The following is a 15,780-nucleotide window of genomic DNA, read 5'->3' as shown; positions in this document are numbered from 1 at the left end:
TAAAAATAAAAAAAAGGATTATAAATGCTGAATCTCTTCATCATTTAAATACATGTCTACAAAATGAATCTTGGGAACATGTATATAGTACCGATACCATTGATATTAATACTAAATTTAATGCATTTTTCACTACATTTACGAATTATTTCAATGAATGTTTTCCAGTCAAGGTGGTGAAAAAATGTAAAAGTAAAAACATGTGGATAACTCAGGGAATTAAAATATCATGTGCTAGGAAAAGGAATCTATATTTAATGAGTAGGAATAGTGATGATCCTCATGTTCTTAATTACTACAAGAATTACTGTAAAACTTTGACAAAAGTTATAAAAGATGCAAAGAAAATGTATCTGAATGAAAAAATACAAAATTCAGATAATAAGATTAAAACTATTTGGGATATTATTAAAAATGAAACTAATCGATATTCAAAGAGTGAAAATATTACTTGCATTAAAATCAATGATAGTAAAATAGATAACCCAAAATCAATTGCAAATCATTTTAACGACTTCTATATAAATATTATTCAGAACTTAAACATTCAAGATTGTGCAGAAGATGCTGCACTTGGTTACCTAACTGATGCATTTAACACTGAGTTTTTAGGTCTCAAATTTATTCCCACTACCGCAGCAGAAATCATGCATGTGATAAAACAACTAAAAACAAAATATTCCTCTGGATATGATAAAATTCCAAGTAAAGTTCTGAAAGCTTGTTCTGAAATATTATCCCATCCGTTAAGCTATCTATGCAATTTGTCAATGCAGTGTGGTATTTTTCCAGAAAGACTCAAATATTCAATAGTAAAACCAATATACAAAAAGGGAGATAAATGTACTATTGCTAATTACAGACCCATATCATTATTAACAACATTTTCAAAAGTGTTTGAGAAAGTTATGTATAATAGATTATATCATTACCTGGAGTCCAACAATATATTAGTTTTAGAACAGTTTGGATTTAGCAAACAAAAATCGACAGAGAATGCTGCTTTTAGTTTGGTGGATGAAATACTAAATTCATTAAATTCGAAACTACATGTAGGTGGGATTTTTTGTGACTTGGCTAAAGCATTTGATTGTGTAGACCATAGTATATTAGTAAAAAAATTGAAGTTTTATGGTATTAAAGATGAGATGTTGGGTTGGTTTACATCGTACTTATCAAATAGAAAACAAAAAGTAGAAATAAATTTACCAAATAGTCATAAAGTTACTTATTCAGAATTTAGAAATATTAAACATGGTGTTCCGCAGGGGTCAATTTTAGGTCCATTGTTGTTTCTAGTTTATATTAATGATTTAGCCTTGACCATAAACAATTCATCCCATGTAATTTTATTTGCAGATGATACAAGTGTAATTATTTCAAGCAAACAATACGATCATTTTATAAACACTTCTAATACAGTGCTGAATCTAATGAATGAATGGTTCCATGCAAATAAACTAGCACTTAATGTTGATAAAACCAGTGCAGTCAAATTTAGTACACACAATAGTGCTCAGGTTTCCTACAATATTCGATTAAATGGAACTCATCTCAAAGAATCTATAAGCACAAAGTTTCTTGGTTTAGAATTGGATAATCACTTGAACTGGAAAACGCATATAGAATGTATTACTCGTAAATTGAGCTCTGCCTGTTATGCATTAAGATCCTTATCTACTATTGGTTATATAAACTTACTTAAAATGTCATACTTTGCATATTTTCACTCTGTAATGAAATATGGATTAATATTCTGGGGTAACTCGTCTGAAGCTAAACACGTTTTTGTTTTACAAAAGAAAGCTATAAGAATAATGGACGGTGTGTATAAAAGAACCTCATGTAAAAATATTTTCCGAAACTTAGAAATCTTGACTTTACCTTGTGAATACATTCTTTCCCTAATGATGCTGTATATTAAGAACCAAGATAAATTCAGTACTAATCAAGACATTCATCATTTTAATACAAGACAAAAATCAGATCTTCATCTACCCTCTGTTAGTCTAAGCTGTTTTAAAAAAGGAGTTCGCTATTCATGTATAACAGTCTTCAATGCACTGCCTAATTATCATAAAGATTTGAAGAACAACGAGAAAAGGTTCAGAAAAGAATTAACCAAATTTCTACATACTCATACCTTCTACACAATTGATGAATTGTTTATGCTTGTGAATTGAATTACTCTACTTAAATGACATGTACAATTTTATATAGCTCAACTAAAATATGTTTTTATATTGACTTAATCTGTTTACTATGTATTGTATTTTTTGATGAATTGTATGTACTGTAAATTGAATAGTATACTGTATAGGTCAACTGATGAATTGTTTAAGCTTATAAATTGAATTGATCTACTTCATATGAATTGTATAGCTTAACGAAAATAAGTTTATAAATTGAACTAATTTAATTGTATATGTTTGTATAGTTTGGCTGATGAATTGTATATGTTCTTAAAATGATTACTAGTCTGTGTAGCTCTACTGATGAATTGTATATAGACCTACTGTAAATTGAATGGTAATATGCATAGCTCAACTGATGAATTGTTTATGATTATAAATTGAATTAATCTACTTGATATTAATTGCACAAATTTGTATAGCTTAATGAAAGTATGCTACTTTGTATTGTATATATTTGTATAGTTTTGGCCGATGAATTGTATATGCTTTAAATTGAATAGTAATCTATATAGCTCTACTGATAAATTGTTTGTGTTTGCAATTTGAAGTAGTTTGCATGATATGTATTATCAATTTCTGTATATCACAAGTGGTTGAATTGTTTATGCCTTAAATTTAATTAAATTGTTTTGTATTATAATATAGCTCAACTTATGAATGAACGTTTGCGTTTGTAAATTTAATAATCTGATTGGCTATGTATTGTATACTTTTAGTAGAGCCATCGATGTAGCTCAGTTGGCAGACTCGCTGGGCTGCTGATCCGAAGCTGCGTTCGGGCTTGGGTTGGATCCCCCTTTGGACTTTGGTTTCTTCCGAGGTTTTCCACAGCCGTGGGACTGAAGCCGGATGGTCTATGGCGAGTCCTTGGCATCAACACCTTTGATTTGATTACCCCCTTTGATTTGATTACCTGGTTGGGTTTTTCCGAGGTTTCCCCCACCGAAAAGGGAAATGCCGGGTAATATTTTGGCGAATCCTCGGACCTCATTTCATCTCACTACATCTCGCCAAAATGGAAAAAAATTGTACAACATTGTAAAAATTGTAGAAAATTACTAAATTGTAAAACTATAAAAATTTGTAAAAATTGTAATTGTAATATTGTAAAATGTTGACATGTTCCACATCTTAAAGCTTCATTGCTCATGTAAGATCTATGGAATAAAATGAATGAATGAATGAATGAATGAATGAATGAATAACAATTTTGTTCTTGTTAAATTTTGTTAGTGTTCGTGTTCTGAAAGTAATTTTATTAATAAAATTAACATAAACAAGCTGTTATTAACAGAAAATGAGAGAACAGATTCTGATGACGGATTTGGTGCCAAAAAACGTACACAATAAGAGGTATGCACACTTTTTAACAAATCTCATGAAAATCGATCACCTGCTTTTCTGTCAACTGTGAGTAGAACAGAAGCGAATGTCAGAGATTATGAGCTGAACATTCTATCAAAGTCGCCTTCAATAGCAACCTCTGCAATGGAAGATTCACCCTATTTCCTCATAATCCTCAGGCCCGTTTTAAGGTCAAATTTATAAAGGAGCAGTTCGGTAATTCTCAAGAAGAGCTACACTGAAGAAGGCACATTTTATCTTTTGTATCGCTGGCTTTGTAATATTATTATAATAACTATTACAATTTTATACGTTATAGACCTACTACTTTTGACCAATAAAACGGTACGAAAGGACGTGTTTCAACCAGTCATGACTATTTATCACTACAATTTTATAACTTCCCTAGTATTTGCTTCTTTGTTTGCCAACATTTCAAATTGCAAATTCTTTACGGTTCTATAAAACATGCTTTGCGATCATTATTTGTTTCCCACATAGTCAACTGAACATGGCGGCTCCTTTCAAACGTTTTTGTGAAGTTAAAATTAGTGAAATAAAATCTTAGCAATTCAATTAATACCTGTTTTATTGTATTAGAGTACTTTATTTCTTCTAATCTTTATATACTTTCTTCTGTTTTCATCACCTCCCTACCATTTGTTTCTTTGTTTGCCAACATTTCAAACTGAAAATTATTTACGGTAGTATAGGCCTAAAACATGCTTTGCGATCGTCATTTGTTTACCACATAGATAGTGAACTGAAAATGGCGACTCCGTTCAAACGTTTTGGTGAATCTCACGTTAGTGAAGTAGAATTTTAGTAAGTCAGTTAATATTTTATTGTATTAGAGTACTTTATTTTTTATAATCTTTATATATTCTCTTCTAATCGTGTAATAGTTAATTATATTCCACTAGAGTTTTGATTTTCTCTAGATAAATCAAAACCTCTAGTGAGATTATTGTTAAAAAACGCGGGTTTAATTTGGAACAACAAACACTTTCAATATAAAAATCATTTAATAGTTACCTGTATATATAAATCACTGTTGCAGCTCCTTTCCTTACATGTTATAAGGCACTAGACAGGTCCGGGACACAGTGCTAGGGAAACAGACCATGTTCCTAGTATAGTAATGCATTCTGGAGTTCTATCATGCTATGTTGGTAATTGCAGAGGAGAAAGGCAGATTGTCCAGAAAAAAAACTACACTAAAGAAGGCACATCTCACTTCTTTAATAATTATCAACACATCATGCGAGAGGTGCAGGACGAGTTTCAAGAGATATGATGCCTCTCCCTAGTGTTGCATCCTATACCTCTCGATTGCTACATTAATAACAAGTAGGGTTAGGTTAAATTACGTTAGATTAGGTTAGGTTAGTTTAGGTTAGGTTAGGTTACGGGAGGATTTAACAAGTGGGGTTAAGACTAAAAGATGCATTAGAATGTAGAGGTAAGTATCAAACGATTTTTATTTTGAAAGATTTTGTGGCTGCAAACTGAAATCACGTGTTTATCAATAGACATATCTCACAGACGCCAGTGAAGCAAAAAAACTACCTTTTTCGGTATAATTTTATGAGGAAGTACAAGCAATTCTTACATACAGTATTTAATGCATAAAGATTGCTCACTGCATATTTGTGGATAAGAGTAAAGATCTTATGTGCAGCTATGTTGTTGTTTAGTGAACTATCCGAAAAAAAAAGCCTGGACCGCACAAGTGAAACCATCAAGGCATCACTCATGAGGCAACTAGGCCAGGAGATAATGTGGTAGGGTGGCCAGTTTCTTTCCTCCTCCATTGCATACATCACTGAATAGCTACCTATTTCACTATTCAGATATAAAATGTATAAAAAAAAACAATAGTAATTCCTCTGAACATGTAGTCAAGTGAGATGTACTCCTGATAATTAATACATTTACACATGAGCCAGAACCACAATCAGAGGTGAATTGCAGCTATTTTAATTTGAAATACTGAAAGTTGCACTGAAACTGAGACAATGTTCGCCAAAGCGGTAGTGGTAGTAACTGTGCCCACTTTGGCGCTGTATTATTGATCTATGGGAAATAGTTTGTTTTATAAGAAAATATTCGCAGCAGCCGTGGCGAAGTTTACCAAAACTGATAATGATATTGCCATTCTGCTTCTGTTTCACATGAAACCGATAATTTGACAGTGTTTATTTTCAGGTGTCAGACAAATTCAGTGACAGACATGACCGTGAGAGACCACACAGATCTTCAGTCTACAAATCAGAACAACAACCACTGTTATGCCGTTGGCCAAACGGTTAGTTTTATATTTATAATTGCTCGAATTTGATACTTGGATAAACTGTCCCAGCAGTTACACAACTTTGGGAACTGTTGCGCTGTCATTGTTTAAGTTATTAATTATATTAGCTGTAATAAGTGATTAATTAATTATTTACAATTATTTATTTTCTATTGTAAAAAATTGCACTAGAAATATAAAATGTTTGCTTCAGTAATCTTGTAATTATATATAACACGCTACAAAATGTGTGTCAAATGTGATCAGCTCACTTCAAGTTTGATATTTTTTACAGATTATGCCTGACTTCAAGCCTAAGCGTCGATTGGTCTTTCGCATTAGCCTGAAAGGGGAGAGCCGAAGTCAGAACACAACGCCGTGGCTTTCCAGAGGCCGAAAGTTGGTCAGTTTTTACTACATATAGGCTCCAACTTAATAACTCCACAATACGATTTCGTTTGCATGGAAATGTGTCTATGCACACTTTCCTTAGGATCGTGACTAGAGGCAGGAAAAATATGAAATACCATATTCTAAACTAAGTCTGCAAGTGCTGTCGGAACTATGATTTTCACGATGAGTAAAATGTCATTAACACTAAACGTTTTTCATACTTGTTCTCATTTTGGTAGAATATTGATATTTTATAAAAAATCTTAATATTTTTCACGATTTTCCCCACAAATGCTAATATTTCTGCAACCAGCACTGTACCGGATTTTCCCGATCTTATAGGCCCAAGGAAACACGCTCATTGAGATGTTTTCTTCAAACACTAAAGAACTCAAGCCAACCATTACACCAACATTCCGAGATTACCCAGAGCAAGTTAAATCTTGTTCATATTTTTTTTTTAGTCATTCAACCCTTAGCGTCAATGAATTCGAGGAGCAAAAATAAATAAATAAATAAATAAATAAATAAATAATTAAGTAAATAAGTAAGTAAAATAAATAAATAAATAAATAAATAAATAAATAAATAAATAAATAGATAGATAGTTTCCAATCCACATTTTGCCACTCTTTGAAATGCAAGCAAATAAAATTGTTGTCAATGTTGCCATGGCTAGCTATACACGTATAAATTATTGCTTTAAACATGAATTTTGCTGTCTACTTGATTTATGCACTTTTTGAACCTTCATAGGTTTTCCATCGTAGAAAACAATATTAAATAGCAGAATGTGGCAATATTGTACCATAATACGTATATAGAAAAGTTAATACTTGTGTTGTCATTGTAGCCAGTATTTAGTTCCGATACCGTAAACGCTTTTTTGTTCACTTAAGTGCAAAAAATAGAGTTATCTAATTATTTGGTTCAGGTACATGTTTGATGATGCTGAGAAACTTTAATTATGCAGACTGTATTTTATTTAGTGTCATATTAAATATAAACAGAAATGTTAATATAAAAAAGCTTATTTTGTAAATATGATGTAAACTTGATTCAAATAGTTCAGGAACGAAGATATTTTAACATTGAAATATCCATTTTGCATTTTGTGAAATAAATTTCCTATATTAGCAAAATTTTCTTCAAATTGTGCCGGTCTGCAACAATGACAATTGAATGCCTATGTCCTACTATTACTTTCTAAGATTTTAATCATTATAAAGTTGTAGTGCTTATTAACATAGGGTAAATTAGGGTCTGTTGGACAGTCGGGCATGTTGGACACTTTGTACTTTAACGTTTACCTCGCCACTTTGGGCACCACATTCTGCTAGAAGTCAATGACGGAAGTAGCTCCACTCGTGGCTACTTCCGTCATTGACTTCTACCAAAATGTGGTGCCCACAAGTGGCGAGGTAATACGTTAAAGTACAAAGTGTCCAACATGCCCGACTGTCCAACAGACTCTAATTTACCCTAAATGTTTGGCATTTATTTCACATGAACATTTCAAGTTAGACTAGGTAACTCATCATCATTATTAACCATTATCAGTAAAGCTTTAAGGCCTAGTGGCAAGTTCTAATCTCACTGTTGATCAAAATCTATTCTAAGAGTCACGTTGCCACCGGTTTTCTGTTTGACTGTCACTTTAGTGGCCGATTGCATCAACAGATGTAAAAACTTGGCAAATTATTGTACCGATTTAACAACACATTTAACCTAAACACTCTTTCATGAAGGTTAAGTCCTTAAAATTCTGAAATTAGCATCATAATTTCCCGTGGTAAAAAAACATTATTATTAAAACCTGAACTAGGCATATGGTGCAAATCGCTTGTAAATGCTGAATTGCTGTTTAATATTTTAAATGTACTTCGTTGGGAAAGAGTGTAAGTTTGACATGATCGATTGATGATTTCGAAATACTATCTCAGGACGAATTCTTTTACTGAGGTATCTGGAGAAGAGACTGGCTTTTAAGGAACCCGGAGGTTCATTGCCACTCTCACATAAGCCCGCCATTGGTCCCTATCTTGAGCAAGATTAATCGAGTCTCTACCATCATATCTCACCTTCCTCAAATCTATTTCAATATTCTTTTCCCATCTACGTCTCGGCATCACCAAAAGTTTTTTCCCTCCGGCCACCCAACTAACACTCTATATGCATTTTTTCTGGATTACCCCATACGTGCTACATGCCCTGCCCATCTCAAACGACTGCATGTAATGTTCCTAATTATGTCAGGTGAAGAATACAATGCGTGCAGTTCCGTGTTGTGTAACTTTCTCCATTCTCCTGTAACTTCATCGCTCTTAGCCCCAAATATTTTCCTAAGCACCTTCTTCTCAAACACCCTTAAACTATGTTCCTCAGAGTGAGAGTCCAAGTTTCACAACCATAAAAACAACAAACGGTAATATAACTGTTTTTATAAATTCTAACTTTCAGATTTTTTGACAGCATACTGAATGAAAAAAGCTTCTCAACCAAATAATAACAGGCATTTCCCATATTTATTTTGTGTTCAATTTCCTCCCGAGTATCATTTATATTTGTTACTGTTGCTCCAAGGTATTTGAATTTTTCCTCTTCAAAAGATACATTTCCAAATTTTATATTTCCATTTTGTACAATATTCTTGTCACGAGACATAATCATATATTTTGTCTCTTCGGGATTTACTTCCAAACCTATTTCTTTACTTGCTAAAAGTAAAATTCCCGTGTTTTCCCTAATCGTTTGTGGATTTTCTCCTAACATATTCACGTCATCCGCATAGACAAGCAGCTCATATAACCCATTCAATTCCAAACCGTCTCTGTTATCATGAACTTTCCTAATGGCATTCGCTAGAGCAAAGTTAAGGTGATAGTGCATCTCCTTGCTTTAGCTCACAGTGAGTTGGAAACGCATCTGACAGTATCTGACCTATACTGACTCTGCTGTATGTTTCACTGAGATATATTTTAATTAGTCGAGCTAGTTTCTTGGGAATACCAAGTTCAATAAGAATATCATATAAAACTCTCTCTTTACCGAGTCATATACCTTTTTGAAATCTATGAATAACTGATGCACTGTACCCTTATACTCCCATTTTTTCTTCATTATCTGTCGAATACAAAATATCTTACCAATAGTTGATCTATTACGACTAAAAACACACTGATGATCCTCAATAATTTCATCTACATTTGGAGTTAATCTTCTCAAATGAATACTGGACAAAATTTTGTATGACGTCAAGAAAAGTGGTATTCCTCGAAAGTTAATACAGTTATTTTTGTCCCCCTTCTTAAAGATAGGTACGATTATGGACTATTTACATTATTCTGGTACAATTTTCTTTTCCCAAATAGCAAGTACAAGCTTATAAATTTCGTTAGATAATGCGCTTCCACCCTCTTGTACTAATTCTGCTGGAATTTGATCAATACTTGGAGACTTATAATTTTTCAGATTATCTATCGCAATTTCGATTTCCGAAAGTGTGGGTTCGGGTATAAATGGCTCATTAGTTTGTATTCCAATTTCGTCTCTATCATTTCTATTTGGTCTATGTATATTTAGTAGGCCTAGTTGCCCAAAATAATTTTTCCATCTTTTCAGGATTGAATGAGAGTCTGCAAGCAAATCACCATTCTCATTCTTGATCACGTTTACGCTTGCCTGATATCTATTCTTTAATTGCTTTATGCCCTTATGTAAATATCTATTGTATTTTTAACATTTATTTCTGCCTCATTCAGTTTTTCCTTCAAGTAATCTCTCTTTTTATTCATAAGTGTACGATTTGCTTCCCATCTTTTATTGAAATAATTATCTCTTTTCGCCTCAACTGGATCCTGTAAGAAATTCAATTTTGCCTCTTTCCTTCTTTCTATTACGATGCAACAATCTTCATCAAACCACGGTTTCTTTTTGCCAATTTTATAATAACCTATGCTCTGTTCAGCTGCAATTTTGAAATTATCGGATATTTTTCACACGCTACTAACATCTAACTCTTCCTCAACTTCGTCGGAACTTGGTAGTACGGCAAACCTATTTGAAATTTCGACCTGATAATGTTGCTTAGTTTCCTCGTCCTTAAATTTCGGAATATTGAATCTTCTAATATTAACTTGTTGCTCTACTCGCTTGGCTACTGATAGTGTTTCTCTTAGTTCTCCAATTACCGAATAATGGTCAGAATTACAGTCTGCCCCCTGAAGGTTCGATGTCTACTATACTAGTATGTCTTCTTTTATCTATCAAGATATGATCTATCTGGTTATGTGTCAATCCATCTGGAGACGTCCAAGTATATTTATGTATATCCTTATGGGGGAATGTTGTACTTTTGACAATTAAATTTTTTGATGTGGCAAAGTTGACTAACCTAACTCCATTAACATTACTAGTTACGTGTAGGCTCTCTTTTCCAATAGTCAGTTTAAAAATATCCTCCCGTCCTTTAGTTTTGAAATCTCCCAATAAAATTTTCATGTGCTATCTAGATAACTCATCAAAAGTGTGTTTCAATTCTTCATAGAAGCTATAATTTATATGGTCGTCTTTCTCTTCTGTAGGGACGTGAGAATTTATAACTATGATATCGCACCATCTACCCTTAAGTACTAAATACGATAACCTATCACTGATAAGTTGGATCTTTTTACTATTGATTTTATTCTTTTATGGATAAAGAATGCTGTTCCTAATTGGTGATTATCGCTTCCTTACCCATAATACAACAAGTAATCTCCTATTTGTGTTATGCTGATCCCATCTAACCTAACCTCCTGTACTCACACAATGTCTATTATATATCTAGCTAGTTCTTTTGCTACTAATGTTACACTTCCTGTTCTATAAATAGGTACTTGTAACTTTCCAAGTACCGAGTCTCATAAACTTATTCCTTTGCTGTAGTCGTACGAGAGAATCAGTCCCATTCCGAGGCTTATTTTGAGTTTTCGTAACAAGCTGTTTTTTACGGTGATGGGTTGTTAGCCCTTCGCCCAACCACCAAGCTGGAGGACTACCACTTATCGGCTGTCCGCTACTGCTTATTCAATGTATTCACAGCTATCCTCCATATCTGGAGGCCGTCTCCTCGGTCCACATCCTGAGGACTCGCCATGCCGTGGTGATAGGGACCTACAATACATGGTGTGAGGAAGATAAGCACACCAAATTCGAGAGAGGTTAGAACTCAATGGCACTAGGTCTATGTTTCTCTTCCATGCCACAAATCGCGGGCTCAGATTGACAAGTTTCTATGTAGTGTTTAGTAAATTTTACAGGAGGTAATTTTAAATGTTTGGTTGTTAATAAAATCAAATCAGATGAAGTTTTTTAAAACATTTGGGAATTTTTATGTAGTTAGAGTCGTTGTTTAACATATATTGAACGTAAAGTGTTCATAATTAAATTATTTACCTTGAAATGAGATGAAAATAAAATGATTGTTCTCACATGGAATCTTCTGGTTCCAAATTGTGATTTTTTATTATTGTGTCTCCAGACTGATTTTTCTAGTTACATTACGACAAAAAACAAAAGAGACCAGCATATTTTTTACATAATTACATTCACTGTTAATATTTTTTTCCTTAAAATTCTTCTCAATATAAGGAAAGGTAATGAAAAGTAGAGTATAAAAATTATTAAGAAATCATTTTTAACATTGTAGCCATAAAAATGTATTGTTTGGCTAAGTTATCACTTTGGAAACATAATACAGAAATAGAACAAAATAAGAATTAATTAAATTTTACCATTATTTTTCCAAGGGGATAAACTCTTCCAACGTTTTAACATTTTGCATTCAGTACAATATAGCATTCAAGCTTCTAAACAAACATAACAGTTACTTCTGTTTTAATATCATATTTTTTTTTTAATTTATAGTAGGGTAATTTAGGGTCTGATGGACAGTCGGCATGTTGGACACTTTTTACTTTAACGTGTTACCTCGCCACTTATGGGCACCACATTCTGCTAGAAATCAATGACGGAAGTAGCCCCTCTCGTGCCTACTTCCGTCACTGATTTCTAGCAGAATGTGATGCCCACAAGTGGCGAGGTAACACGTTAAAGTAAAAAGTGTCCAACATGCCCGACTGTCCAACAGACCCTAATTTACCCTATTACTATTAACATAGAAAACTGTTAGAACATTTTCTTCTTAATGCTGGATAATATTTCCTGGTACAGAAAATTGTCACTGTTTGAAGAGATTTTTGGAATAAATTTATCAATCTCTAACATCCACTTATACATTGACTGAATGTCAGCTAGTTTTTCTTTTATAAATTTACGCCTGTTAATAGATTGCAGTATCTGTGGAAGTTTAACCACATTTGATTGACGTGTTTTTACTGCATACGCGAACTTAACAACATGAAATTTAGAATCTCCATGGGAAAGCTTATACCCAATTTTGAAAGGGGAACCTTGTTCAAAAATCAATTGAATGACTTTACTAAATGGAAGAATTGAATGTGACATGGCATAGCTACTGATAGCTTTTTTCATAATCCTTAAAATGTTGAGCCAAATTTGGATAATTTTATATGACTTTTTGCGGTTACATTCTTAAGCATTCGCAAAAGGCCTAGTGAAGACCATATTTGAGAACATCTCACTGTCATTTCTATATGGGGATGAATATTATCTACTTCCTTTATAGCAGAATGTCCTGCGAGTTGAATATTTTATCACAACTGATTTGATTTTTATGTCTTTGCAAGAAATCAGCCATTGCCAGGTATATGATAGGGTTACGATTTTGAGAAACACAACTGTCAGTCCAAGTTACCACATTTTTAACATTAGGATGATCGTCGAGGATTTTTTTGCAGTAACTTTTTAATAGAACTGACAATGTTGTTCCTGAACGTCCAACTAAATATTCAGTCTACACTGCACAATAACCTTTCTTAAAACTGATACATGAGCTGTCATATTATATATAGCCAGTTACCTCTCATAAAATGAAACACTAACATTTGACTGTGGAATATTCATAACATTTTGCAAATAAAAACAAACAGAACTGAAGTGAAGAGGGAAGAATGACTTTGATCATTCTCTGCAAATAACCTAATAGTAAAGTAAAAGATTTATTCACTACAAGTGAGATTTATACTATTATTATTATTATTATTATTATTATTATTATTATTATATTATTACTCTCTTAAGAAAAAATCATGTTACTGACCAATGTGCTAGGCAAAGCTATTTTGTGTTATATTTATACGACTAGCCATGATGCCTCATAACCTTAACACAGGGTAAAACTAGCATCATTCTGTTTTGCTGACAACCAATATGAAAATTAAGAATTAATATATCCGCGAATTACTGTCTTTAATAAAATTAATTGCCGGAACCTTAGGCTACTTATCTACGTTTTTTAACTTCATGCCTACAGGAAAATGCTATGGAATATATTCATTGTTGCTTGATAAATAATGTGTTCTGGTACATAATCGTTGTCTGATTTGAATTATTGGAATGCTTCGATAACACCATTTCTACCACTCCCTTACCTCTCGACATATTGTTATTATTAAGACAAGAAAAGGATTAAATAAAATACACTGTACACGGCATAAAGAAACGGTCTGGTATGGTAATTAACAATGGCAATTGAGCAACAGATAACGTAACACAGCAAACAAAATGTACCAGTGCTACCAATATCAGTGAAATTATTCATGCAATAATATTGTGGTTTCAAAGTACGCCTAGTCTATATTTATATTGTGCATTTACCCAAATACCATTACATAACATCAAAATTGATTAACAGTAACTTACTGAATGAAAAATGTCATGCTTCATCATGACATATTATTTTAAAAGCATAATGTTGAAAAGGCTACATTGGTTTATCTGATTCAAAAAGAAACATGCAAATAAAACCTTGTTACGCTCATGAGAGAACTCGCTGCGTAGGCCTAATTAGAACCTTTTCAAGCGACTTTATGACGAACAATAATTGAGATATCAAATTATAATTTATACGGTAGAAAACTGTGAAGTAGCAGAATTCAATGCAACAAAACTCTCAATTTTGCTAAAAATGTCAGATAGAAACTTGTCATTATGAGCCCACGAGATGTTAATAACTATTTTGTAATCCTATAGTGAGAATGAGACCAAAATATGTAACGTTTCCATAAATTGAATAACGGCCACAAAATGTTGCGTTGCTTAGGCTAGTTCTTGCGGTAACCTCCCTCGTCAATTGAATGCATTAGTAATCCACGCCGTTAAACATCCTTGGCTTTGTTTTTCACACATCCTGTTTTCTTGTAATTAAAATAATTTTAAAATATTTGCTTGCCAGTTCCAGTAACAAAGGCTTTTCTATATTAGTAAAAAGTTAGATCCTTTATTTCTTTTCATGTGGTCAATTTCGCGGTTCATTTTTATTAACAGCAATAATTGCCAAATTGCACGGTTTTTCTCTTTGTGAAGGGAGTGAAACGTGTTCAAATAATTTTGATTCTAACACGGCCTCTCTGATTCATACTATACACAATTTTCGTGAGAGTAAACAAAATATTGGTTTATATCTATGTGGAAATTATTGGTTGCAACGAAATTCACGAATAATGCTAACAGCGTTGTTAAATTTTTAGTTATATGTTAACAAACATGTTCGTGCATTTTTAACGTTTGATGTTGAAATCTGCTCTAGAATTAAAGTTGGTATTTCCTAGGAAGGTATTATACAGTGTTGCCAACTTCACAATTAACACGGCGCTAAATTCATAACAAAAATTCTGAAAATGGACTACTAGACAAACAATGCAATTTTCTATAAAAAAAACTTCACCACTTTACAATTTTGTCTAAAATATCTGCTTCCCCGTCTTCACCTAATGTGTAACAAGCTGCTATTTGCGAAATTCTCTGAACAGGACGGCGACTCTTGTGAAGTGTAGGATATTAATATAATTTTTGGGATGACATCTTCTGGTAGTTGTAAAAAGAGCTCTCTTTTTTTCTGAGACAATATCTTAAGACTTAACACTGCGTGTAATATACTAATGTTGATTTTTTAAGTTTACCTAACTTAACAGACTATCAACTTCGGCTTCAGAATTTGTTAATGTAAGAATGGACCTAGAACTTCGTAGTAAGCGTAATTTCACAACATTTCACATTGTTTCATTGTGATTCAATGGCTGTTATAGTACTTCGATATTGAGTGAATAACTTTGTCAGTTTAATTAACTTATAAGTCTTTTGACTAGTTTAAGACAATTTTTTCTACTTTTCATTACAATAGAGTACACTAATAATACTCGAATTTCCGAAAAAAAAAAATTCTTTATGATTTTTTTATTTTTTTTTTCGTTGTATTCTCAAAAGTATATTTGGCATCATACAAAAGCACAAAGTAGTGGGAACGTGACATAACTCTATATTCAGTAATTTGGAACTAAACAAGAGTGCCCGTTTTACAGTGTTTGCAATTATTGTAAATTTTGGTTATAAATTCTAAACTTCTGCTTCATAATCTGAGTTTGTAAAGTCGAA

The 15,780-nt window shown here is 32.7% G+C and overlaps 1 protein-coding gene across 3 annotated transcripts in view; it reads left to right on the top strand.

Moving 5' to 3' along the window:
• LOC138694201 (uncharacterized) overlaps positions 1 to 15,780 on the top strand; it is a 334,207-nt gene that overhangs the window by 270,008 nt on the left and 48,419 nt on the right. For all 3 annotated transcript variants that reach the window (XM_069817762.1, XM_069817760.1, XM_069817761.1), the window contains 2 exons: positions 5,748 to 5,847; positions 6,128 to 6,235. In XM_069817762.1, coding sequence (XP_069673863.1) covers positions 5,773 to 5,847; positions 6,128 to 6,235 — 183 coding nt within the window. In that variant the 5' untranslated portion in view covers positions 5,748 to 5,772. The remainder of the gene's footprint in view (positions 1 to 5,747; positions 5,848 to 6,127; positions 6,236 to 15,780) is intronic.

Source organism: Periplaneta americana, unplaced genomic scaffold (genome assembly GCF_040183065.1).
Source record: "Periplaneta americana isolate PAMFEO1 unplaced genomic scaffold, P.americana_PAMFEO1_priV1 scaffold_84, whole genome shotgun sequence".
NCBI classification, from domain to species: Eukaryota; Metazoa; Arthropoda; class Insecta; order Blattodea; family Blattidae; genus Periplaneta; species Periplaneta americana.
This window is presented reverse-complemented; position numbering and strand designations above follow the sequence as displayed.